General features: G+C 37.4%; 3 protein-coding genes and 1 pseudogene across 4 annotated transcripts; 2 read left to right on the top strand and 2 right to left on the bottom strand.

Annotated features, from left to right (window-relative positions):
- The first annotated feature begins 193 nt into the window (after positions 1 to 193).
- Positions 194 to 2,464, top strand: LOC130717160 (bidirectional sugar transporter SWEET13-like). The gene is made up of 6 exons (XM_057567299.1): positions 194 to 359; positions 540 to 576; positions 678 to 888; positions 1,253 to 1,417; positions 1,517 to 1,636; positions 1,763 to 2,464. Exons 1-6 carry the CDS (start codon positions 317 to 319, stop codon positions 2,090 to 2,092), a joined length of 906 nt encoding a protein of 301 aa, XP_057423282.1. The 5' UTR covers positions 194 to 316; the 3' UTR covers positions 2,093 to 2,464.
- A 2,106-nt stretch (positions 2,465 to 4,570) lies between these two features.
- On the bottom strand, positions 4,571 to 6,854 carry LOC130732085 (uncharacterized). Its single transcript, XM_057584207.1, has 4 exons — positions 6,725 to 6,854; positions 6,196 to 6,256; positions 5,417 to 5,741; positions 4,571 to 5,328 (listed from the first exon to the last, which is right to left on the bottom strand). The coding sequence occupies exons 3-4, from the start codon at positions 5,417 to 5,419 to the stop codon at positions 4,705 to 4,707; spliced, it is 627 nt and encodes a 208-aa protein (XP_057440190.1). The 5' UTR covers positions 5,420 to 5,741; positions 6,196 to 6,256; positions 6,725 to 6,854; the 3' UTR covers positions 4,571 to 4,704.
- A 13,595-nt stretch (positions 6,855 to 20,449) lies between these two features.
- LOC130732086 (multiprotein-bridging factor 1c-like) lies at positions 20,450 to 20,916 on the top strand (annotated as a pseudogene).
- Positions 20,917 to 24,423: 3,507 nt separating this feature from the next.
- On the bottom strand, positions 24,424 to 26,416 carry LOC130732087 (low-specificity L-threonine aldolase 1-like). 2 transcript variants are annotated; one of them, XM_057584209.1, is made up of 6 exons: positions 26,041 to 26,416; positions 25,570 to 25,620; positions 25,347 to 25,479; positions 25,154 to 25,212; positions 24,760 to 24,857; positions 24,424 to 24,671 (listed from the first exon to the last, which is right to left on the bottom strand). In XM_057584209.1, exons 1-6 carry the CDS (start codon positions 26,068 to 26,070, stop codon positions 24,620 to 24,622), a joined length of 423 nt encoding a protein of 140 aa, XP_057440192.1. In that variant the 5' UTR covers positions 26,071 to 26,416; the 3' UTR covers positions 24,424 to 24,619. The 2 variants fall into 2 exon arrangements, with proteins under 2 accessions (XP_057440192.1, XP_057440191.1); XM_057584208.1 differs by having other exon boundaries at positions 24,424 to 24,857; positions 26,041 to 26,414.
- Positions 26,417 to 27,311: the final 895 nt, after the last annotated feature.

Below are 27,311 nucleotides of genomic sequence, written 5' to 3' on the forward strand. Positions count from 1 at the left end.
TGGACTTTTTTTCTTTATTTTGGCGCTGAAAACGTGTTTGAAGAGAAACGAAAAAGTTTTGCTTTAGGCCTTAAAGGTTAGGTCTTAAATCAATGGCTATTAATAAAAACAGTTAATTGAAAAAACTAAATTATTTAATTTATGAGGCAGCCACGTATGTACTCCCTATATATAAAGGGTTCGAGGCAGAGGTGTGTAACATAGAAATTAAGCTCCAACTACAGCTACAACTACCTTCCCTCCAAACATTCATTCTCTCCCTTCACACAAGAAAATTATCAGAGAGTAGTGAGTGTGTGAGAGAGATTCCAAAACCATGTCACATAGTCATGACCTCTCTTTTGCCTTTGGGCTTCTAGGTACTTAAAATAAATTTCATTAATTATCATTCTCTGTTGTTTCTTCATTTCTTCATATATTATTTACACACACACACACACATATATATATATATATATTATATATATATACTCCTATATTGAGGTCATGAAATATGAACTGATGTGGTTTTCTTCCTTATTTACTTGTGGATGTTTCAGGTAACATTGCCTCCTTCATCTGCTTCCTTGCACCAGTGTAAGTATATATGAACTTTCTTTAAATCCACTTTTTCATTTATATTTTTGATATTTGAACTATAATAAGTAATCAAAATATGTATGTATGTTTTTTTGCAGACCTACATTTTATAGAATTTGTAAAAAGAAATCAACAGAAGGGTTCCAATCAATTCCATATGTGGCTGCACTCTTCAGTGCAATGCTTTGGCTCTTCTATGCCTATGTCAAGACCGGAGCAACTCTTCTTATCACTATTAATGCATTCGGTTGTGTGATTGAGACCATTTACCTTGCCATCTTTCTCTCTTACTGCCCCAAGAAAACTAGAGTACGTGCATAAAATATTAACATTCTTGCTAGCAAACTTCACTTTTTGTCTTTTGTGGTGATCTCATTTAATTTATAAAGTTGAGTGTTAAATAGCTTAAATCTTCAGTGGACCAATGTGATCAACAGAATTACATAACCTTCTTAGCTTGATTTTTATTATTAAAATTTGTTGGTCGGTCATTTGACTTTTCCAAGTAAATTAGACGATCTCTGCTGGTTTCCTAAGTGATTTGTTAGTTTGGAAAATATTTTCCACCAACAGATTCTTGATTTGAAAACCAGCACAAATGAAGAAATCTAAGATTATCTTGAAGTTTATATAGCTGATTAACATAATTTGATATTGTTATTGAACTTGGCAGATGTCAACATTGAGGATGATTGTGTTGCTGAACTTAGTTGGATTTGGCTCAATTGTGGTTCTAACCCACCTCCTAGCAAAAGAACCTGAAGGGCGTGTCAAGATTCTTGGGTGGATTTGTGTAGTATTTGCTACTAGTGTTTTTGCTGCACCTTTAAGTATTATGGTTAGTACTAATATCTTACTTAATCACATATCAATTCGAATTTCTTAACTAACTAAAATACACATACTAAGCATGTATGCATGGTTAATTTGATTACAGAGGACAGTTATTCGAACCAAGAGTGTAGAGTTTCTTCCTTTTCCACTATCACTTCTACTCCTGATAAGCGCAATTTTGTGGCTGTTATATGGAATTTCATTGAAAGACATCTATGTTACGGTAAGTCCTCATCATATTATTCCTGAGAGTTAAGGAACGCCACAATGTGTGTTTTCTGGCACCTGCTATTTTGTCTTTATGGTTGATGAATAACACTCTTTTGTCTTGTGTTTTTTATCTGGACAGCTCCCGAACGTTGTGGGGTTAACATTTGGAATCATTCAGATTGTACTGTATGCAATCTACAGAAACAACAAACCAGTTCAGGATGAGAAGCTCCCACAACACAAAGGGGATATCAACAACAATAATGAAAATGTTGCTCCAGCAACCTTGAGTGATGAGAAACAAAAAGAGAGTGCTCCTCAGAAGGGAGATATTGAGTTTGGGGAGAAGATTAAGGAAGAGAAGCAAGTTGATCCGAAAGTTGATGAGAAGAAGCAGGAACAAGTAGCTAATGGTGATCAAACAGAGTTGAACAACAAAGCAGGGGATAGTGAGAATTGCCAAGTTTGAAGGAAGAACAATTGTGCATGCCTCCATCTCTATTGGTCTCTCTTCAATTTACGTGTGAAATTGTACAAGGGGCAGAGACAATGTAGATACCATTACCAATTTCTTTCTTTTGGTTCACTTTCTTTTTATGTCATTTCTGTTACTTCAAGTTTAATTAGTTATGCTTATGCCCCTGATTATGGAGAAGATGATATTGAAATAGTATCCAAATTATGGGGATATATTATATATAGAGTATAGTTGTAGAAGCTTATTCCAAGGGCCAATCTAGACATAGGAGCTGGTCGAGTCTCCTTGAAGAATTGAAGACCTTCTAATTATTATGTTTCTTCTTCTTCTTCTTTATGAATAAAATTTTGTCCTGTTCTTTTATGTTGTCAATTTTGTACTATTGAAACCGCCTTGTGTCATAAGTTATGAAAACGATTTCTAACTAGCCAGGGACAAAGCATTGCCAACTTGTGGAAGGAACACATGCCACTCAAACCATCAATTTGCCACGGGCCGGGGTTGGTTGGTGATATATGCCTCATTTCCATTGAACATTAGATTTGAGTTTTGTGGATGAAAAAAACTATGTTAAGAGAGTTAGGGCATGTTTAACCACAGTTATAGAGCCTGTTAGTTTGCAGTTTTCAAAATTATTTCAAAACTGTTTTCAGTTTTTAAAACTGGAAACTTGTTTGATACGACCTGTTTTCAAAAACTATTTTCGAAAACAGTTCTCATTTTCAGTTTTTAAAACTAAAAAACAAACCAGCTAAAAGATGTTTTTAGTTTCTGTTTTTAGTTTTCAAATATCAGTTTGTTAAATGTCGGAAAACATGTCCTTCAAATTGTTTTCTTCTTTTGAAAACTGTTTTAAAAACTTTAATTAAACAGACCCTTAGTTTTTCAATTTTTAAAAAGTTTTAAGAAACAATTTTGATCCTGCATCCCCTACGCAGCAAGTTGTGGGCTTTGGTTTCATGGCCAGAAACCACCGTTTCAAGGTGTTGACCTCGATAGCTATGACTCATGGAGGGTCCTTGTTAAAATTCTCACATTGGCTAGAGATAGAGCCTAGTTGCATAGATAGTCTTTATAAGGGTAGTGAAAAACCTCAGCTCTTGAGCTAGCTTTTGTAGTTGAGGATAGGTCTCCCAATTTCTAATATGGTATCAAAGTCTATCATAGATTCATTTGTTGTTTGTTTTAGAGACCTCTCATATTTGGGTCACCCGTTGTTGTTGATCCCACGTTTCAGTTTGTTAAATCCGGGACGTGACAGGGTGTGTTAAAAATCTCACATTGAGTGTGTGTTTGGATGAGCGTTAGCAGAATTGGATCTGGTCAGAAGTGGATCTGGCAGAATTGGATCCGGTAAACGTGAGTTTGAGTGACGTGATTTATGTTTGGATATAGTTACAAGAACGTAATTTTAGTAAGAAAATTTTGTTTGGATATCTTTGATTAGAATTGCTTTTGAGTGTGTAATGACTAAAAGGGGTATGAATACTTAAATCATTATATAAGGCTTGCACCATTTTTTTGAACTTTATATTAGTATGAATTAATTTAAAATTTAAATTCAATAACTTAATTATCATATATGAATGCTATAAAATTTTATTTCATTAAATTAATAATAATATTTGAATGCATACTACTAAAAACTTTCAAATGACATGAAATGGACGATAGTAATAATCAAATTAACATACAAGCAAATATAAAGTAGTCACTAAAAAGTACATTAAGAAATATAAATTATAGTGCCATTACAACTTGAAAAATAACTATGATCCTAGTTAATGTTGTTGGACATTACAATTTGATTTCTAATGATGTCTCGAACATGATCCATCTCTGGTGAGGAAGATATGCTTAAAACCGATGAGGACTCCGAGTTAACATCACCAAGTTGATTATGATCATCTGTGCCAACAATTATGTTCTCATCTTCATAGCGATTGAAGTCAATATCCATATCAGCGTGCCTCCTAATAAAGTTGTGTATAGCCATGGTTGCACAAACTAGTTGAACTTGTGTTTCAATTTTGTATTTAGGCATCTTCCGCAAAATTGCAAACCTATTCTTCCAAACACCAAATGTTCTTTCTATTGTGCACCTTAAGCTTGAGTGATAATAGTTGAATACCTCATTGTGATTCGAAAATCCAGATTGACGCCTAAAATCAGGAAGATGATAGCGTTCACATCTATAGGGTCCAAGGTAGCCCTTTGATGTTGGGTACCCAGCATCTACCAAGTAATATTTACCTGAAAATAAGAATTACATTAACTCCACGTTTACAAGCTAACTCACCCACCACTTTTTTCTTAAATACTGATATTTTGAAGAACTTTGAGCATCATAGGCAAAAGCGGTGGGTTGTTGATGATCTTGAAGCCACAATAAAAAGTAATAACTAGTGATAAGTAATAATTGATCCACAATAAAAAACAATACATAACAAAATCATATTTGGTCACAATAATGAGAGTACACAACAAAGTCATAACTAGTTCAAGGTAAATGGAGTACACAAGAAAGACACAACTAGCTAGTTCACAATAAAGAGAGTACACAATTAAGATAGTTTATAACTAGTCCTACATAGTCATAATGGCTAGGGCTTATTTGCCGCAACCTTAAGCCAATGCAACCTTTTCTCTTCTAAACCTCGCATTGCAACAAACATATCCCTAGCTGGCTTGTGCATCATTAGTAGGCAACATTTGGTATGCAACTCAATATCATTTGAAACTTCTTCAATGGTCTGAAGCTCAGCCATCACTTCACCAATGGATGAATTGTCCACTGCATCATTGCGTGACTTGCATGTTTCCGCAATCACACTAACAGCATCTGCTATCCTTGAGGAGGCAGTTGAGTTTTTTTTGTTCTTTATCTGTTCAGATTGAGTAATTCTCTTTCTCTTCTCTCCAGTCCTTTGACTCTCAACTCCTTGACTCACATTTCCTTGTGAACTATTTAAATTAATACCAGCTAAACCATCTGTTGCTCCAACACTATCATCTTCACTATCAGCTGAGCCTTCCTCTCTACTAGGGCAAAGATTTTCTAAGGATGGGCGGTATCCATCACTAGCATCTTGAACCCCATTAGGCATTACCCCTGATGAGGGTGCCCATGCATGCTCGCCAGTTGCCACAACATCTTTGTAAAGTATAGTCAAGTCATGAGCAAATGGAAGTCCCTTCTCCCTAAGTTTTTCATAATTGGGGTTTTCCTGCATGTTCCAATAGTCTAGTTATAACAGGAAAACACTAAATATAAATTTCAGACTTGCAATTTTCACAAATACCATCATTACATACCATGATCTTCTTCTCCCACCACTCATCTGGTGCATCAAAGTTGTGTTTCACATGATCCCATCCTACGCCAATTTCTTTGCCACATACTTTATACCATGTTCGCCATTCCCTTCTCAAATTATCATACTTATTTTTCTACTTATCCTTGTTATATTTCCTTCCACTTAACTCATTAAATTGCTTTTCAATTCCTATCCACCCCTTCTTAGTAAAGCTGGTACCTTGGCGTTCTCCATTAGCAACTTGAACCAAGCATGCTTGTACGAAATATCCAGTCACTTGAACGTCCCAAGAAGCTTTTGGTATTTTAGAAGTACTCATGTTACTATATACATAGGACATTACAAATATCATAAACTGCACATAGAATCTTTATAAAAATCTCAAGCTACTATTGTCATTTTTAAAGAGATCTAGAAAAACCTTTTCTCCTCTACCAGCAAGAAAGGGAAAATAAAAAGAATATATAGAGAAAGATTATTACGTTGTATATATTATATTCTTTTACATATGTTGTATTTTGTTTTGCCTAGAATATTTGTTTGATAGACAAGAATGCAACAAAATGTTCAAAAATCACACTTTTTTAACATGTTTAAACATAATATGGGGACCATCAAATAAAGCTTTGAGGACTAGCAAAATTTTGGGACCAGCCATTCGTTCAACTAACAAATTTTTTTATAGAACTAAGAAATTAAAATAAGACATATCAGTAGCATGTGACTTAAACAGCAAATGAAATCGGAATGGAAATATGAGAAGAAGTAAGAACTTACATGGCACACACTAGCAGCGGGATTCAGCCACACCAACAGAAAACTTCACAGCAAAAATAAGCTTCAAAAAAGAACAAATGAAGGAAGTAAGGAAATCCAGTAAATTTTGGTTGGTAAGTGTAGTTGAACTTAATAATAAGGTTGGTAGAAATTTAGAGTTCATTTATATTCTCCTGTGTGCAGTAACTACTCTGATCTAATGACCTGCTTTTTTTTTTCAATCCGATGAAGTGCTATATAATAAATATTCTACTGTATGTGCAATAAATATTATGCTTTTTTACATAGTTTATAAGAAACAAGTCGGTGATATCATTAATATATATGGCAGTGAAGTTATGAATTTACATGTGAATTTACATGTCGGTGATATCATCAATTTGAGTCAAGTTATGAATTGTAACATTGAATTTACATGTGTATGCTCGCTTCTATAGTGGTATAAGGAGTGCTTCTTAATTTGTCAATTTTCAGGATTGCTTATTCTCTGACCAAAAGTAATTGGTATTTTCAGTTAGCTGAACTATACCAGAATGTCATAGCCACGGATGCTAGTGAGAAACAGCTTGAATTTGCAACAAAGCTCCCCAATGTGCGATACCAGCATACCCCTTCAACCATGTCCATGTCAAATATGATTTTTTATTTTTGTTAGTCCCACATCGGTGAGAAATTTATTATTCCCACATTGCAACTTTGTTTTCCTTTCCCTTGATTACAGCCACCAAAAACAGAGAGAACAATCTAACCACGTTCTTCTTCGATTGGCATGGAATTGCAAGCCCTTCTTCAGAGGATCGATTGGCAGTGGAAAAATCTAACCATGACAGTGGATGAAGGGAAAAGGGGCACAAAGAGATAGGTTTCAAAAGTTTAAGATTTGGTATTGCCATGGTTTCAGAGATTCACGTTTGATGGATGGAGAAGCTGGTATAGGATGCTTCAGCCAGATCCACGTTCCCTCCTTGATCCGGTTCTCAGACGCGAGTAGCCAAACATCAATTTTACATCAATGATCCACGTTACAGCCTCAGATCCGATTTTCAGCTTCAGATCCACGTTCGAGACTCACAACCAAACACACACTGACTAGAGATAGAGTATAAATAGTCTTTATAACTCTTGATTTAGATTTTGTGGTTGAGTATAACTCTTCTAATTTCTAATAATAGTCATTTTCGGTTCTGGTGAGCCTCTAGCTTTGAGGTGGGCCCTCCGATTGGCGTTGATTTGGGTTTTCAAAAGGTGATTGTAGAGATAAATAACCTAATTGTTTGCAATGCGTGAGGTCTTTTAATAGCAATTTCTCTTATTTAGCGTCTGAGTGTGTTTGGGCTTCCCAGTGTTTCTGTAGTTCATGTTTGTCGCACGAGTAATACGGTGGCAGACTATCTTGCCAATTTTGCTCTCTCAAGTTTCTGCTTTATTTGGATTGAGAATTATCTTCATGTACTAATGAAGTTTCTCTCGTCTAATTTGATTGCTTAATGATTCTAACGTAAAAAAAGAACAAAAATCGTGATTTCTTTCCACTCTAATAATAATTATTTACGTACATAATATTCTTATGTTGTAACTCTGTTCCTATTTCAGTTTCTCTTTGGCGTGACATATTGTTTCCAACCCAATCGGACTCCGCAGCAGATATTTAATCAAGTTGAGCATTTCCTGCATTGTATGTTTTACTTCAATTTGTTATGCTTATTGAGAAAAGTAGGATTAATTTGTTGATTTTATTCCATATGATTTTTTTAAGGTGCTTGGTGTGGTACCTTAATTTAAATGAGGGTATGATACCTTAAATGATGTAAAACCTCTTTATCTCCCATTTTTTAACTTCTAAAAGCCTCTAGCACCATTATTCATGGGTATTTTAGTAGATTATATCATTATCTTGTCGTTCGCCAAACACCAATTTCCATATGTCACCCTTATTGTGGTCAATAACTCTCTTTTTCTTACATCGCATACATTTCCACTTCCGCCACTAGATTCTGACTTAAAAAGAGCTGCAACAACCGACATGACGTCTAAGATTCGAACAAAAGTTAAAAGGTTTAATCTTCTCTCTTTTTCTGCCCTTCAATTTCACAATTTCATCTAGTCGGGTTACCGGACCCAAAAGAATTTCAGGGTACCACAGAATTTGCCTTTTTTTAAAGCAAAGGAGAATATAATTTTGTAATAACTAGGAGCGCAAAATAACAAAAACAATTGTACCTATAAAGCCCATCAAAATAAAAATCCAATGAAAGCCCAAGCAGAGAAAACTCTTACCCAACCATGAATTGTGAATTTTCAATGAGCAATAAACAATAACAATCAGGCTTACTAATACATTTGGTCTTTCACTTATCACGATTTAGCAGTTCTGATCCCTCGGAGAATTTATTAGCCTACAATGTCTTTCACGTTTACTAATTATTGCAGTTTTGGTTTTTTACTAACTTCCATCTAATATTTAATGGTTTTTTAATCAAAAAATCACATAAAAAAATCATAAACTATAAAATTGTTAATCAGAAAACATAAAACTGTTCTTCAAACTTTTTTTAAATTGATTTTTTAATTACAAACGGTTAAATATTGGATGAAAGTTGACGGAAAACCAAAACTGCAACCGTTAGTAAACGTGAGGGATGTTGTAAGCTAATAAATTCCTTAAAAAATCAGAACTGTCATATCGTAATAAGGATTGCAATATGTTTGATCTCTTAACACAGTCCCCATTAAAATTAGAGACAAAACATGCTATTAAGCCTACTAATTATAATATGTTTGATCTCTTAACGCAGTCCCCATTAAAATTAAAGAACATATGATTTTCTTAATTACGTGTACACACCAAGCTAACTAACACATGTATAAATTAAAAAGATTAGTTAGTGTGTTTTGCTTGATACTGACCAGAAATTAAGGATTGCAAATGCAATGGTGGTCTACCAAGATAGTGACTAGATATGAAAATAAAGGCAAGAAGACATATTACAAAATTTGGAAATGTTTAACATCTAATTTTGTTTTTTTTTTTATAGGCAAATGTTAGTGGTTAGTTGTTAGTAAGTTAGAAAATCCCTTCAAATATCCCTTTCAGGATTCGAACCCTGGACCTTCCCCTCCCCAACCCTCATGTCCCCTAGCTCTTACCACTTGAGCTAACCTTCGGGGACAACATCTAATTTTGTACAACATTCAATATACATACGCTTTACTAACCGTTTTTACCGTTGTAAATATTATAACGGTTAAATAAAACCGTCAAATGTCACTCCAAACTTAGATGTCCACATATCATTAGCATTCAAGAAAAGTATTTGTGAATATAAATTAATATTTATCAATAGAAATGATAATAACTAGATTTAAACATGGCAGTGTGAGTTTTTTTATAGGCAAATGTTAATTGCTAGTAATATTAGTAAATTAGTCTCCTCAGGGTTCGAATCTTGGACCCTTCATCTCACCCAACCCTTATGTCCAAAGCTCTTACCATTTGAGCTATCATTCGGGTACAAACATGGTACTGTGGTATTTTACCCATAACTACTTTTTTTAGGAAACTCAATGATACATATTTATTGGTAAAATGAAAATCATAGGCTTAAATAAGTTTTTCGTTCCTAACCTTTCCATAATACCTGGTTTTCGTCCCTCGCCGGAGCAAAGGTGGGGTTTAGTCCCTAACCTTTGCCAAAACGTTTGGTTTTCGTCCCTCCGGAGCTCTGGGTCAACGCCGGAGCTCCGGTGGCCCATGTGGCAATGCCACATAGGATTAGTCAGGCCACGTGTTATTATTATTATTATTGTTAAATTTTGGATCTCATCCTCATGTATAAAATTGAATTTGGTTTTAGTCCCTGGAATAGTAATCATGATTTGGCATGCATCCTTACATAGAATATTGATCTGTGTTTTGGTCCCCTATTGGACATTAAAAGGCTACTTAGGAAGAAAAAACGTGTTAAAGTATGACAATTGCAAATGCCACAACATAATTTCATGCATAAGTCAATGGTGAAAACTTACTGGAGGGGTTGGAGCTGTTGTTGGTGCCTGGTTTCCAGCTTGCTCCTGTGCTGGTTCTTGAGGATTTGTCACATTCCAGCTTGCTCCTGTGCGTGCTAATGTGGATGGACCACTATTTTTATTGATGTAGCCAAGTTAAGCCACTTGTGCAATTTATGTCTTTGTGGATGGACCACTATCATTTTGTAAGAATATTTTGACTTATGCATGAAATTATGTTGTGGCCTTAGCAATTGTCATACTTTAACACGTTTTTTCTTCCTAAGTAGTCTTTTAATGTCCAATAAGGGACCAAAACACAGATCAATATTCTATGTAAGGATGCATGCCAAATCATGATTACTATTCCAGGGACTAAAACCAAATTCAATTTTATACATGAGAATGAGATCCAAAATTTAACAATAATAATAATAATAACACGTGGCCTGACTAATCCTATGTGGCATTGCCACATGGGCCACCGGAGCTCCGGCGTTGACCCAGAGCTCCGGAGGGACGAAAACCAAACGTTTTGGCAAAGGTTAGGGACTAAACCCCACCTTTGCTCCGGCGAGGGACGAAAACCAGGTATTATGGAAAGGTTAGGGACGAAAATCTTATTTAAGCCAAAATCATATATTCATACATACTCAAACATGTGTGTGGGAGGACAGCCTTCAGGTAAATGGCCATCGTTATCGCTGTCACTTGGCAAATTCTCTGTGTTGTCCTCGATGTTCTCATTCGTGGGAGGACATCCTTCATTGCCTGCGAGATTGTCCTTTTTCCCGAGAGGTTTGGACACGTTTGGATGTGCTTGGTTGGCCAGGCTTTGCAGCAGGATCAGTGAAGGATTGCGTGCGCTCCCAAGTTCAATGTCAGCATTCGTATCTGTTCATTGCAGCTGTTTGGGGTGTTTGGCGGTGGCGAAATATTATGGTTTTGGGAGATGATGATTGGTCTATTGAGGGGTTGATTCAGTGGATTAACCAAGACAGCAAGGACTATGCTCGTTGGCTAAGGACATGGAATTTAGACTCGGATCCTAGACCGGTGCGATGGAAGCTCCCTCCGCTTGGCACCGTTAAGCTGAACACAGATGGCTCCTTTCATGAGGATCGTCGACGCTGGGCTATGGCGGGGTGGTGAGGAACTCCTCGGGCAACTGGGTTACAAGATTCATGGCTGGTGCTAGTGGTGGTGATAATTTCATGGCAGAACTGTTAGCTCTTAGATATGGACTCCAGTTAGTTTGGGAGAGTGGCATGCAGGTTGTTATGTGTGAAATTGACTGCTTGGAAATTATTGATACGCTGCAAGGGGATCAGATAGATTTTCATGAGCTCGCTGCTGAGTTTGTTGAGGTTAGAAGTTTGTAGCAGCAAGATTGGGAGGTCCAGCTCTTGCACATTCCGAGAAGTGCAAATGATGTTGCGAATTGTCTTGCCGGATTAGGGGCTACTCGCCAGTGTGCGTTGCTTCGTTTGGATACTCCACCTATGGAGGTGGATCCCATCTTGGCTAGGGATTTGTTAGCCTTGTAGTTTTCTTTTCTTTGTTGTTTATTTTCCGATGTAACAAAAAAAAACATGTGTGTGGGTTACAATTTAGTGTCAACAATTTTAAGTTAAAAAGATACTATAATTCAAAGCGACTCTTCTCGGCAAATTTGGTAAAGAATACAAATGATAAGTTCTGGAAGCTTTTAAATATCCTAAATTTACACTACAAAAATTCAGACCGTTGTTAAATGGACAACTGAAGAAAAGGCCATCACCGCTAGATGCGTCCAAAGCACTAGCGTCAGTTCAAACCGACACCACACCAATATTTTTGAATTGGTCATTTTGATAATGGATTAGCCTCGGTTCCAACTGTCGCAAAATCAGTATTTTTGAATTGACTGTTTTAGTAATGGACTAGCGTCAATTTCACTATTCAAATCTATTTTCTAATGCTGGTTACAACCACCGCTAGTCTACTTAATTTTTTTTACGTTTTATTTATATTTTTGGTCCACTAATTTTCACTCCAAAACTAAGTTTTATATATCATATTTTTATGGAAATTAAGTGCTTTTGAATTATGTATAACTTAGCTGTATTTAATTAGATGACCAACATCTTTTGATAGAAAGAAGCGAATAGTTTGTATTTACACGTACAAGAAAATTAGCACAAATATGCATTAGAGATTTTGAATCTCAACAAAAAGAGTAACCTTACTTAGAGCATCTGAAATTTCTTGAAGTGACGAGATCAAATTAGATCCAAAAGAAGAGGGTGCAGTGGTTGAGGAGAGGAGAGCGGCGAGTTCAACAGAGATCCAGAAGAGGAGGGCACCTGTGTCTGCGTTGGTGACAGAGGATGCGATGAAGGAGGGTGCGTTGGAGGAGAGCAAGCGTAGAGAGAAGAATGAATGTGAGTGAATATGAGTGGAGGATGAGTTTATATGTGCTTTGGCGTTAGTTAAGACTGTCGTTAATATATTTTATTAAAAATTGATATTCAACATTGGTTAAAACCGACGCCAGTCATAAAATGAATTTAATTTCTCTTATCAATTTACCGGCGGTTATAACCGATGTCAGTCACAAAAAAATACCACAAAATACGTTTTCCATAGTGTCGCACGTTCTAACTGATTGTAAAGTTTAACTTAACGACGGTTGATACTAATAACCACCAATAGACAGCTCCAATTTTTGTATTGTTAATAGGTTCATGAGGACATATATGGTCTAATTCATGAGGAGATTAATTGTAGGGTGAAATACGTTCTACATCCTTGAGGTGGTATCACAAACTGCTGAAAAAATCGTAATAGTAGTAGAAAAAACATTGGGTTGCCAAAGTGGAAGCTCAACCGGTACCCATGGTGTTGATTCATCTGTGTTGTCGGAGAACAGAGAAGGAGGGGCGGTGATGGTGTGAAAAATCTCCTGGCGTCCTTGTGCTCAAGGAGAAAGGCGTGGGAGTCATTCTTCAAACAGAGAACCATCAACAACATCGGAACGACGCGAGGTTCATCAAACTTTACTTTCACTGTGTGATTCAGTCACTGATTTTGATATGGAAAACTGCAACAGACGTTTTTGGGTCCAAAATTTAGGTGTGGAGGCTAGGAATTTGTGGGGTTTGTATAAAGAATTGAGAGTTTCTTTTGTGGGGGATGAGGATGAGATGATTCAGAAGCTTATAGCTATGGAGAAAAGGGATAGGTTTGGATAGTTAGAGACAATGAATAGTTCTGCTAGTGGGTTAAATGAGGTTTATTTATGAAGATTCTGAGCCTAAATGCTAGAGGGGTGGCCAATAGGGTCAAATGGAGGGCCATTTAGAATTTGGTAACAAAGGAACAAGTGGCAATGATTCTAATCCAGAAGACAAAGTTGCAATTCGTTACTTCCGGGTTATGCGGTTTGATTTGGGGTGATGGTTATTTTGATTGGAAAGTGAACCCCACGGTCAATAGGGCGGGGGGTTTCTTTGCATCTGGCGCAAATGTTTATTTATTCTACAAGACTACTTTATGGGGGATGGCTTCTTGGGTCTTGTTGGGACGTGGGGAGTGCATTCTTTGGCATGTACAATTATCAATGTCTATTCTCCTTGTGGCCTCGAGGAGAAATGCAGGTTGTGGATGGAACTAGTGACTTGGTGCCGTGAGTCAACTATGACAATTTGGTGTATCGGTGGCGATTTTAATGTTGTCTGTCATGTGGAGGAGAGGAGAGGGGTGGCTGTGACTTTTCAAGGAGGAACTGAGATGGCTGAGTTTAACCTGTTTATCGACCACATGGAAGTCATGGAAATTCCGTTGGGTGACCGAAAATTCACTTGGTTTAGGCCAAATGGTCAATCCATAAGCCGATTGGATAGATTTCTTGTGTCGCATGATTGGGCTTTACTTTGTCCCAACTATTCTCAGTTGGTGATGGATCAGAACTTCTTTGATCATAGCCCCTACTCCTTAGGGATGTAGTGCAGGATTGGGGCCCAAAGCCATTCAGGGTTTTAAACTGTTGGTTTCAGAATCCTTCTTTCAAAAAATTTGTGGAGGATACTTGGTCCTTCATTCGGTTAAAGTTGTTGAGATCAGAGCTGAAGAAGTGGAATTTGAAGTATTTGGAGATGTGAATGTTATTCTAAAAGGGATTTGGAGGAGGATGAATGAACTATATATAATAGCTGAGAATGTAAGGCTACCTGAGGGGGAAAACAAGGAGAGGAGGAAGTTCAAGTAGAATTGTGGCGCATCTCAAAGCTAAATGAGTCTATTCTTTATAAAAATCTAGAATGAGGTGGGTTAAAGAAGGGGATATGAACTCTAAATACTTTCACTCCATTTTTAACTGGAAGAGGAAATCAGGTTCTTTAGTAGGCTTGATTATGGATGGTAGTTGGGTTGATGACGTGAGTAGATTAAAAGAGGCAGCCAGAACGTTCTTTGAGGAGAAGTTTTATTGTCATGGCGGTAGTAATAAACCGACGCTTGACGGAGTGGCCTTCAATATGATATCAGGGGAGGATAACTGCTTTCTTTGCTCTTGGGTCACCTTGGAGGAAATAAAAGAAGTTGTGCGGGATTGTGATAACAACAAAAGTCTGGGTCCATATGGGTTTAATTTCAAATTCATAAAAGCCTTATGAGAGGTGTTGAAATTGGATATCATGCGTGCTTTGGAGGGATTCTGGGCGGCAGGATCGTGGCCACGAGGAGGCAATGCTTCGTTTTTGGTGTTGATTCCAAAAGTGTCTTCCCCTAGAGGCTTCATGAGTTCTGACCTACATCTCTTATCGGATGCTTATATAAGATCGTGACTAAGATCTTAGCTAAGCGTCTCAAAGGGATCCTACCAAAGGTGATAGATGATAAAAAATCTGCTTTCTTGGGTGGTTGAAGCTTGTTGGATGGGGTGGTGGTGGCTAATGAGGTTGTCTATGCGGCCAAATGCGAGAGAAAACCAATGGTACTACTCAAGGTTGACTTTGAAAAAGATTATGATACGGTAGACTAGAGTTTCTTGAGATATATGATGATGAGGATTAACTTTGGCGAGAGATGGATCAGATGGGTGGGCAAGTGCTTATCTACAGCTTCAGTGTCTATGTTAATGAATGGGAGTCCGAGGGAGGAATTTAGAATGGAGAGGGGGGTTCGCTAAGGAGACCCCTCAGCTCCTTTCCATTTTCTTATTGTGGTTGAGGGTTTATCTTGGCTTGTCAAGAGGAAACTTGAGTTGGGGAGACTTTCAGGCTTTAATATGGGGAAAACAAATGGGGTCGAAGTAGCGGTACTCATTTTGTAGATGACACATTACTCATGGGGGAAGCATCCGTACAAAATGTCCTGACTTGGAAATGCATGCTGAGATGCTTTGAAATGGCTTCGGGTTTAAAGGTCAATTTCTTGAAGAGTTGTGTTGTTAGTATTTGTGTCTCTAGTGCAAATCTTTGGATGTATGCGTCTATACTGAATTGTAAATTGACCAATCTCCCTTTTGTTTATCTGGGAATCCCGATTTGGGGGCAACCCTAGGCGTTTTGTGCTATGGCAACCGGTGTTGACTAAGATGCGGAGGAAACTATCTTTGTGGAAGCATAAAATGCTCTCTATAGGTGGGAGACTGTGCCTCATAAGTAGTGTTCTTACCGTGCTCCCACTCCTTTTCCTCTTTTTCTTCCGAGTCTCGAGGGATGGGGGGTAGTAAAGGAAGCAAGGAGAATCATCAGGACCTTCCTGTGGGGTGGATCAAAGTCGGCTAAGAAAATTTGTTGGGGAAAATGGGAGCATATTTGTAGACCTAAGGTGGAGGGTGGTCTAGGCGTAAAGGATTGAGAACTTTTCAACAAAGTCCTCTTGGGAAAATGGAGGTGGAAATTGATACATGAGGCCAATGATCTATGTAGCAAGGTTCTATGGGCCCATTATGGTGATCTAGTAGCGAAAGATATTATGAATGCTACTGGGCGTGACTTAATTTGGTGGTGTGACATCTTTAAATTATGCTTTGAGGATGATGGGGGGACTTGTTGGTTTGATGTTGGTGTACGCCGGAGGGTTGAGAATGGTTGTGCGACCCGATTTTGGAAGGACACTTGGTGTGGTGGGACCCCTCTAAATGTTAGTTTCCAAAAACTCTTTCATTTGTCTTTGCAGAAGATTGAAACTATCAAGAATTTGGGGACGAAGACGAAAGCTGTTGGACTTGGGCCTTTAAATGGAGGAGGAATTTGAGTAATCGGGAGAATCTAATTTTGGAAGACTTGTGTAGTCTTTTGGAGAGCGCGCCACTGGTAGAGGGTACCTTGGACTCATGTACATGGATAGCAAACCTGGAGGGCATATATACGGTGCAATCAGCCTACATGAGTCTTCAGGGCACACTGGATGAGGTAACAGATCCTATCTTTCGAATTGTCTGGGGACCAATGGGTGGATCATAGACCGCTCGCCTACAAGGGTCAATCTCCGCAGGAGGCGAATTATCATAGAAGCGGAGGAATTGTGTTGCCTGCTTTGCTCCCAAAATGAGGAAAGCATTGATCACTTGTTAGTTGTTTGCCCGATCGTTGCAGATGTTTGGTTACATTCCTATAAGTGGCTGGGGTGGATCTTAGTGCTCCCGAGGGATTGCAAACCCCATCTACTACAACACTCTTGCCCCTCCTTAAATTCGCAGTAAAACATGTTGATTCGCTTTGTGTGGTTTGCGGTGGCTTAGACACTCTAGAACGATAGGAGTAGGTTGGTCTTCTTGAAGGGACGATGCAGGAGGGCTCGGGCTTGGTGGAGATTGCCCAACATCGAGCATGGTTCTAGCTCAAAGGAAGGGTTAAGGGGTTTCAATCCTCTTTTTATGAATGGTTAGCAGAACCAGTGTTGTGCATCAAAAGTGTGGCATAATGTGCTCAGTTTTTGCTGGGAAAGGTGGTGTTGGGGGTGGACTTTTACCCAGATTGAGATTTATTGTAGCTGTTAAGCTGCGTGATCTATTGGGCAAGACAGTTTTGCTGGTTTCGCTGCATAATCTAGTCTTGGTAGTGTTGGTTAATCCGCAAGTGTACGGAATTCACCCGGTTTTAAATTATCGAACCACAGGGAATTGGTGTGGCAATTCAGTTTAAGATTCGAGTTCACGGTTGGAAAGCAAATAAAATTCAGTTTTAAGGGTTGATTGTTCAAGTGATTGAGTGACAAACTTAAGAAATGTAAGTGTGTGATAACAATGGTGATCTTGCCTTGGGTTCTTGCTTAACTAAATCAGTTTTAAATTAACCTATTCTTCCCACAAAAATTCTGAGTCTCTCCTTGATGTTATAGCCTAAGTAATCATCTATCAATGCCTTGTATAGACAATCCTCTAAAGTCAAAAGATAGGTTCAATTCCTTGACAACCTAAACATTTTCTAAAGGCACTAAGCATGCAATTCAGGCCAACAAACCCCAACCCCTACTCTATTCCTAGTAGCAAGCATAGAAGAGGTAATCCCATATCATGTCCCTAATCTATAACAAATTTCCATTATATTATAGAAAAGCATAAAGCTAGCTCATGATCTAACTTGAAACATAAAGCATGGATATGAGATTCAAGGGTTTACTCAGAAGATTCATGTGAAGAAAAAGGAAATAAGATTAAAACATCAAGAGTCTTACAAGGAACCCAAAGCAAAAAGGTGTTTAGCCAAGCATGGCTATGAAATCCATACAAGAAAATAAGGATAAAACCTGGATCATGAGACTTAGAGAAAGCTCCTCAAGCTCCAGAACTAAAACCCTATCTTCTACCTTATTACAATATGTGAATTTGACAAAAGGTTCCAAGAGAAATGCCTAAAAACCAATTTATAGGCAAAACAAACGAGTCTGGGCGCTCAGGCGCCAATTCAGAGCGCCTGAGCGCCAATTCCAGCCCAAAAACATGCCTCTGGAAGGAAATTGGCGCCTAGGCGCTGGTTATAAGCGCCTAGGCGCTCTCCCCAGATCCTCTCCATATTATGCCTGGCGCCTAGGCGCCCATTTCAAGCGCCTAGGCGCTCGTACTCGCTGGAAAAGGCTTTTTGACTTCTTTCTTAACTCCTCTTCAAGCTCCATCAAGCTCCATTAATCCCAAGCCTCTTGACCTTCCTTCTCCTTCAGTTTTTGATCTGAAAACTTGAAACACAAGGCAAGGAAAATCCAGAAGCTCAAAGAGCTTCGTTAGCAAAGAGGGGCCTCAATTATCAAAGGGAACACATGCAAGTCCTAAAGTTACTTATAATGCAAGAAAAGTCCCTATAAAACCACAAAATTACTAAAACAAAGCAAAGACACAAAGAAAGATAAAAATGCATGAGAATGCATGAAACACTACATGAGACTCCACAAAAAGACTCAAAATAAGCAAAGAAATGACCCTAAAAACACTACTAAAACAGGGTCATCAGGTAGACACCTATTTGTTGTTCTTTTGGAGGGCTCTACCGTTAGGATGGTTAGAACATGAGCTGGTTTCTCTTTATTAGAAGGACCCCTGTTTCTTTTACGTTTAATGCCCTGTATTCCTGTGTGTTCCATGTTTTTGCTTCTTACCCTCTCTTTCTTTCTCCATGTATTTCCTGGTTCCTTTATCTTTGTAAGGGTTGTCCTGCCTTTTGCCATCTATTTTTAATTCATTGCTTACAAAAAAAAAAGGTCCAAATGGTCTATAAAATTTTTCCGCATAGCTTTTGATTCATCACAAATGTTTTTTATTTAAAATAAAGAATAAATAATGCAATAATGTTTATATATGTGACCTATTTTTTCACAGTCACACCGCCCATGTGGTGGACCTAATAAGCTAAAAAGAGTACATATAGACTTTCCACATCACTTTGGATTGTTGCAAAATTTCTTTTATCAATTTTGGTACTCTTTTAGCTTTCTCCAATTCTTCCATTTCCTCTCCCCACTCGCACCCCCTCTCTCCACCGTTGTTTCAATGAATCATCATGATCCACCCATCACGCCACCATGTTAACAACCACATCAAACATTCTCCCTCCCCTCCCCCTCCCCAAATTTCTCCGTCTCTCATCAAACATTCCCCCTCCCCCTTCTGCATAAATGACATTGTCATATGACATTAGATTATCTCATATGCGTCAATAATTAAAATTTCTATACGACTTATTAGAACACATGCAGGCACTATAAGATAAAGCAATCCCATAAATGACCATTACCACGAACTATATATTTTGACGTTGCATATATATGTTTGTTCGTTTTTTGGTGCCTCCACGGGCAACCAAAAGAAACCCTGTGGTATAATACGTTTAAAATAAAAATGCAAACCATAAATGGGTATAATGGAGATTTCCATGTAGCTGTAACATCATTTTAAAAGGCACTTATTTGCAAAAAGTTTGGGGGAAAAGTGAAAATTTTAAAGAGAAAAATGATGATGCACCGTCAACCAATCAGATTTCAAGAATGCATGTGTCACGTCAATTGATAAAATTAAATAAAAAAAATGAATTTTCTCATATACTTGAAATCTAATTAATTGACAGTGTAAAGTGTTTTTACACCGTAATTCATAGAAATTAAAATCTAACTTAAAATGTTGGCTTAATTGCACTTTTTGTCCCTGACGTATACCCCTTGTGCAATTTTGGTCCCCTTTGTTTTAAAGGAGCAATTTTGGTACATCAAAGATCAATTTGTGACAATTGGGTCCTTCCGTCAGATTCCGTTTAATTCCAAACAGATTTTTCATACGTGGCGCTCATTCATGACGTGGTCCTGACACATTTTGCCACTTAGATGCCATTAGGACTCCACAAAATAAAAAATAAATTTAATTAAAATTTCAAAAATTAAACATTTTGCCACTAATCAATAATCACCCTTCATGTTTATCTAATCTGCAATGAATCAACCACAACAAAAAAAATTCTGGAAACAAATTTTGAAGCAACAACAACTTCATAGACAAAGCTATAGAAATTCCATGAACATTCACCCAAATAAAAAAACCACAAAAATTACCCAGAAACCACCCCAAAAGCCCCTTTCCAAATTCGTTATGGTTATCACAAATTTACCTAAATCTTGGGAATTATTTTGTCTGTTATAAAGGACAATGAACAAGAAAAAGCCACAAGAAAAAGAACAAAAGGAGATAATGGCATGAATTACGTATCTTCAATCCTCTCATTTCTCTAATAACTTTCAACATTTCCTCTAATCTCAATTCTCGACTTCTGTTACAACAATGTCGACTCGATCGACTGGAGCCATAAGCCAGGACTGGGAACCAGTGGTGCTGCACAAATCGAAGCCCAAGGCGCAGAACCTGCGGAACCCCAAGGCCGTGAAGCAGGCGCTGCGGAACGGCACAGAGGTACAGACAGTGAAGAAATCCGACGCCGGATCCAACAGGAAAACCGCTGGCCCGGTCGCGAATGCCAGGAAGCTTGACAAGGCGGCAGAGCTGGCGGCGCTGGAGCGCGTGGCGGTGTAGGTGAGGCACGCGATTCAGAAGGCGTGTTTGGAGAAGATGATTCAGGCCAAGCTAGAGAAGCAGATCAATGAGCGGCCGCAGGTGGTGCAGGAGTATGAGAATGGTAGGGCGGTGCCGAATCAGAAGGTGCTCGCGAAGATGGAGAAGGTGCTCGGGGAGGAAGATGAAGATGTTGAAAGGTGGAGGTTGTGGATGATGGAGGATTCAGGAAGTTAGGAGGGAACGGTGGTTGAGGCAAATTAGGATTAGGGTTCTGTAGGTTTATTCTTTATTTTATTTATTTATTTTCTTTTAATTTATTTATTTGATGATGTGTCATAGATGGTGGTGTAATTAGTAAAAAAAAGGAATCCAAATAAGAATATTCCGTTTAAAATTGGACAGAAGCTGACGGAAGGACTTAATTATCACAAATTGATCTTTAATGTACTAAAATTGCTCCTTTTAAACAAAGGGGACCAAAATTGCACAACAAATATACATCAGGGACGAAAAGTGCAATTAAACCTAAAAGGTTACTCACCCAAACTTTGAATGATGGAGTAGTTCACACATTGTTAAAGCAATAACTGCTTCGGGTTTCTAAATGTGACACCAAAGCATGATATATTAATGTGATTGTAAATTGTAATCCCCATCTCCATCATTCAAAGATCGTCGCATTAAATTTATTTAAAAAATATATAACTACTATATTAATGATAGTTACACCAAATCTTCAGACTGAGTTCTGAACCCATACACACTTTCACCCTTTTTTTTATCTTTATTTTTTATCAACTTCTCTTTTCCTTATCAATTAAATCATATATCACATTTTTGTTTCCTCTCTACTTTCTTTATATCTCTCCTTCTTCCACCTCTAAAAAATGAGGAGTGAAGACATAATTTATCAAAAAAAAAATGATAGTTACGTACTTTTGAAAAATTAATTTTGTAGATTTTTTTAAAAGCCAAAAATGTGATGTGAGTGCACCATCAGTGTAAACTACAGTCACCAAATCGTATTCTGGCACATCAACAAATATATTCTTGTTTTAATTAAAATTTAAGGTGAAAGCTATTATTCCACATACTTAATTGGTATTTTGCGATTGGTTTGTCAGTGTATATAACGAATAAACTCATATTGTTGATAATTTAACTTAAAGATTAACAAATAAATTTTAGGAGTCTTTCAAATTTTCATGGATTAATTACTAGTTCTTTAAAAATGTTAGTTAAAATTTAAAATGCCATTATTCATATTTATGGGTCTTTTCACTAAATTAATCTTTTAAATATTTAATAAGTCGATAAATCAACAGATAGTCGATCGAAGAAGAATAGCTCAAATGGTAAAAGCTGAAAGATAAATGAGTTGAGGATGGGAAGGTCCAGAGATCAGTCCCTATAAAGTTTAATTTATCTTTTTGATGTTCACAAAAATAGATAGTCGATTGTAGATTATTTGTAAAGTTCACCTCTGGTGAAGGTAGAAGGAGGAGGAGGAGATGATTACTACAAGATTATTGAAAGAAATTCAGAATATTTACAACAGAAATGCATAGGGTCCAAGAAGAAAAGTGTTATTACTGACGGCTAAAAAGTCATGGGTATTGGTCTCATCGGTTATTTTTTCCAACAACTTAAAAAACTTCGGTAACTTTCAAAGGTCGTTGATAAATGTTACTTTATAAAAGTTTCAACCATAAAATAAACATCCTTATCCGAAAAATGAGCATTTTGGTACCTTTAAAATAATCACTAGTAATTTATACGAAGAAGAAGAAGAAGAAGAATTAAGGATGTCTAAATAAGAGGTTCTGCAAACACTTACATATATATATATATATGTTTAAATACTCTAGAGGTCCCTGAAATTGTACCCCGTATGAAAATAAGTCCCTGAAATTTTTTTCCCCGATTCCAAGTCCCTAGAATTTTTTTTAATCGAAATAGGTCCCTACGCGTGTTTAAAGCTTAGGTGACTTTATTTTTTGCATAGTCATTAATTCCACGTGGCTTTTATAATTTTTTTTAATTACATATGGATTAATAAAACAAAATTAAACATTTTAATTTTAAATTTAATCCCTAACTCTAATTATCCCTAATCCCTAAGAAATCAAACCAGATCATCTTCAATCAAATTCTTCAGGTCCACCTTCTCCTGTAAATTTGTTTGCTTCAGCAACCTCCGACCACCGGCCACCACCGCAACCCACTCCCACCCCCTCTCCAGAAACCCACTCACCTCTAACCACCACTGCAACCAACCCCACCCCCACCCCCACCCCAGAAACCAGAAATCCACTCACGTCTAACAACCACCGCAACCCACCCCCACCCCAGAAGAAACCAGAAACCCACTCACCCTCCAATTACAGAAAAATTGCCCCTGCCACACCAACCTACTCACCCTCCAACGAAGGGGCGTCTCCCAAACCAGTAGCAGAACCACCCAACTCTCCTCCACCATTTCTTTTTCTTTATTCTCCCAACCCCCATCATCATCCCAACCCAAAAACTCCAAATCTAAAAACCCAAATCCATAATCACAAACCCCCAACATAGAGATCGAGAAAGAGGAAACCAGAGGGATTCGACCCAGGGGTTCATGATGGTGATGGAATTCGACCAAAAGCCAGAGGGATTCGACCCAAATCCAGAATCACAAACCCCCCAACGCGCTGGTGATTATGGATCCGGTGGATTTTCTTAGGCTAAGATGTTGCTTGGGGTGAAATCGTGGGGGGAAACGAGGTGGTGGAGATGGCGAAGGGGTGCAGAGATCTGAGGGAGAAGGTGCCGAGATTTTGGGGCACTACGCCAGAATTTGAATTTTACAGCGCTTATGAAACGCTGTAGAATCAACCGTTGTAGTACTGTCCAACGCTTTTTTGTAAAAGCGCTGTAAAACATAAGACATCCTACAACGCTTATTATTAAAACGCGTGGTAGTATGTATGCATTCCATAAAGCTTTCTTTAAGAAAGCGTTGTAGCTTGTAAGCATTTTTAAAAGAAGCGTTTTAGCATGTAAGCATTGTACAGCGCTTTTCTTAAAGAAACGTTGTAAAATAACATATCCTTTAAAAAAAAAATTACAGGTAAGCCTACTATAACTAGTTCAACAAACAATCACTATTTACAAAAATGGCAAGTTCGATCCAAATTCAAGTATAAACATTTAGTGATTGTTGATACTATTAAGCACTATATCAATTGTCAAAACACATTTGACAGTTCCAATACACCAACAAAACTAATCTATATATATATATATATATATATCCATAGAGGTATAAGGTTGGTTGTTATTGTTATTCCTTGGCCTAAGTCGTGAGCTACAACATGCACAGAAGCCTTGAAAGTGAAAAAATTAACAAAAGTTGTCAGACATTAGATGTTATCTAATTGATACCTAAAATAAGTAGAAAGCACTGCCAGATGCATCCCAGGTTTAGTATGCGTACCTGAGTACGAATGATATTTGTACCCATTCTATGAGCAGCTCTAACTTGCCTTCATAAGAAGAGCCAAAAGCATCTCATCACATGAAGTGTACACACACATTTATTCTGCTATTGATTAATCTATAAATTATCTCTTATTTACTGAAACTAGTATTAGGAAAGAGAAGAGAAGCTAAAAAGTTTCAGTCAGAGCACAAACTGAATCCAGAAGACAGATCTGAATTAACATTTCACATATAAATGGGATTACAAATTTGGAATAGTTATCTATCTTAAATGAATAAACTACTTCACATATGGAAAGAGTAAAAAAAAACATTCATAAACAACATTTGCTTAAGAAATTACACTGATAAAAAAAAACAGAGAAGATCAACATGATCTTCTACTCTGACATTTTCGACACACGAAAAAGAAGATACCAAATACAGCAACTGAAATATCATCTTAATAGGATGCATGGATCATATGATAACACTAAATCTCACTATCTCAGAGAAACTCTCAGTACTTGACCTGGATTTATTTAAAAGTTAACAATTATTTCAATTACGTAAAACAGATTGAATATTGTAGAGGTCTAACTGAAACAAGAGTACAAGACCTTGATGAGCTCTCTTTTATCAGAAGGATACCACGTTCTTCCAAGTACTTGCATATCTTTTCTGCTGTAGTCCATGAATCTTCAATTCCAATAAATATCTGGTATCAAGATTCAAGGGTAGAAAAAACTTAGCAATTAGGATAAAGATAAATAAAGAATTGTCATTGGTAGAACCTTCAACCTGACTTAGTTATGATGGATCTGTACAAAGCTCTAATGATAGCCCGAGCTCACAAATACTTACTCAGAATTTAAGTTGTTGGCACTTGGCAATAGGGACAAAAACTAAGCAATGATGACAACTTAAGAAATCATGGAAAATTCTTCAAAGCAGAAGTAATCAGAGAAATGAAACATTTACACTAGCATAAGTTACACTATAATCAATACTCACCATATTGCTCTCCACAGAACTGGCATCGACTTTGAGTCCTAAAATTTCACTCAGTCCATCTGGAATGAAGGGAAATAAATTACAGGAGAATAGCAAGTTCAAAAGAAAAAAGATTTCTGCTTTTAGATAAAATTATAACTCCTCAAACAGATGCTCAATCATGTGGCATCATTTCAAATTGCATGACATTTACCGGCCAAAGTTCTAGCATTCTTGTGATCACTTTTCAGCTTTCCAACATTTTCATGTAACCCAACAAGTGCAGCAGCACAAAGGATGCCAATCTGCCTCATCCCACCACCCAACGTTTTCCGGAGACGTCTAGCCTAAAAGAAAATATATCAACTAGAATTAAATATTGGTCATTCAGGAAGAATATAGCTTTAAGCCCAGATAAAAGAAAAAGAAAAACATACTAAAACCGAATCAGCAGCTTGGACAAGCCTATCCACAGGAACACCAAGTGCCTGAAAAATCAAATTTTCAGTTAAGCGATTTCATATTTGTTTGCATATGTTGGCAGGAAGAAGAAACTAAAGGGCAATAGATCAAGTTGTGCTTAAATGAAGTTAAAATTTCCAAGCAGTTCCTTTTTCATATGAATAGCCCTTGCAGGAATAGCTAAGATACTCATTTCGACAATTTATCGAACACATGGTGGGCACTTAAAAATTCCCTTGCATCACTTCCTGCTTTTATGTACATCAACCGCAATATTTCTTAACCAAGCAAACAAGTTACCATTCTAAAATCTAAATTAGAGAACCCTAAACTTTTGAGTGGTTATGAATTTGTTGAATAAAAATCCTTGCAACTACTGAAGAATAAGTAAAATTGGGATAATGAATCCTAAGCAATGTACCATTTTGGAATATCGGGGCACAAACCTTGTCTCTGCGATGCTTGAGTCTCGGCATGAGATAAAGCTTGTTGCAGAGAGAGCTTCGCTCAGCCTGGTGCTGGGCGCACAAGAGGCAGAGACCGAAAGGGAGAAAAGAGCGGCGACGACTTGTCTGTGAACAGAACGGTGTGATGATAACAGAGACTTAGTCTTGAATCGACGGTGGTTGGTGCGCTGGCGTTGAAGTCTCCGGCAACGAAGGAGATTTAGAGGTGCTGTGTCGCTCGGATTCTCAGAGAGAGCTACCTGAATCCTTGTTGAACTTGCCTTCTTGCAGAAACTGCTAGCCCGCAAAAGAAAATTAAGATTTGATTTTAGACTTATGAGTGGCGGGTGGTTTAAACTGCTGATACGTTTTTTTATTTGTTAAATCGTTTTTTATATAAAGCATTGTAAAATCAAGTATACTGCGTAAAGCGTTTTATATTCCAAGCGCTTTAAAGAATAAGAGAATATTACTTAAAGCGTTTTTAATGTAAAGCGTCGTAGGATGAACTACATTTCGAAAACGCTTTTTTATCCGAAGCGCTTAAAACAATAAAAGATTATTATTTAAAGCGCTTTACTATATAAAGCGCTGTAAAACGAATTTTATATTTTAAATCACTTATTAAAAAAAGCGCTTTAAATTAGCTTTACGTTGTTTTCGAAAGCGTTTCACACATTAAGCGTTTTAAAAGAGGCGTTGTAGAATGTAAATTCTGGCGTAGTCGGGGTGGAGGTTGATCCGAAGGGTGGGCCAGGCGATGAAGGTGTACGGGGAGAAGAGGCAGGAGAGGGTTCATGTGCTGCATGCGGTGGAGTCGGCGATGAAGAGATTCTTCTTCGTGTATAAGCAGGTTGTAATTGTGATTCCTTGGTAAATTTATTTTACTACTGCTACACAAACACAAGGAAAAGAAAAAGAAAGAAAAAAAATTGTTGAAGAAGAAGCTAAAAGTAGATGAGGTTCAGAGGAAGAAGATAAAGGGAAAATAGTTGGGTTTAAAAAAAAAAATCCACGTGAAACTGTGATTGTGTAAAAATGAAGTCACGTAAACATGAAATACGGGTAGGGACTTATTTAGATTAAAAAAACAATTTTAGGGATTTTAAATCGGGAAAAAAAATTCAGGGACTTATTTTCATACTCCATACAATTTCAGAGACCTCTAGAGTATTTATATATATATATATATATGATACTTTTTTTTTTTGTCAATATATATATATATATGATACTTATAGGTAACCATTTGTAATTTAGAAGTGCGTCAA

Source organism: Lotus japonicus, chromosome 1 (assembly GCF_012489685.1).
Source record: "Lotus japonicus ecotype B-129 chromosome 1, LjGifu_v1.2".
NCBI lineage: Eukaryota > Viridiplantae > Streptophyta > Magnoliopsida > Fabales > Fabaceae > Lotus > Lotus japonicus.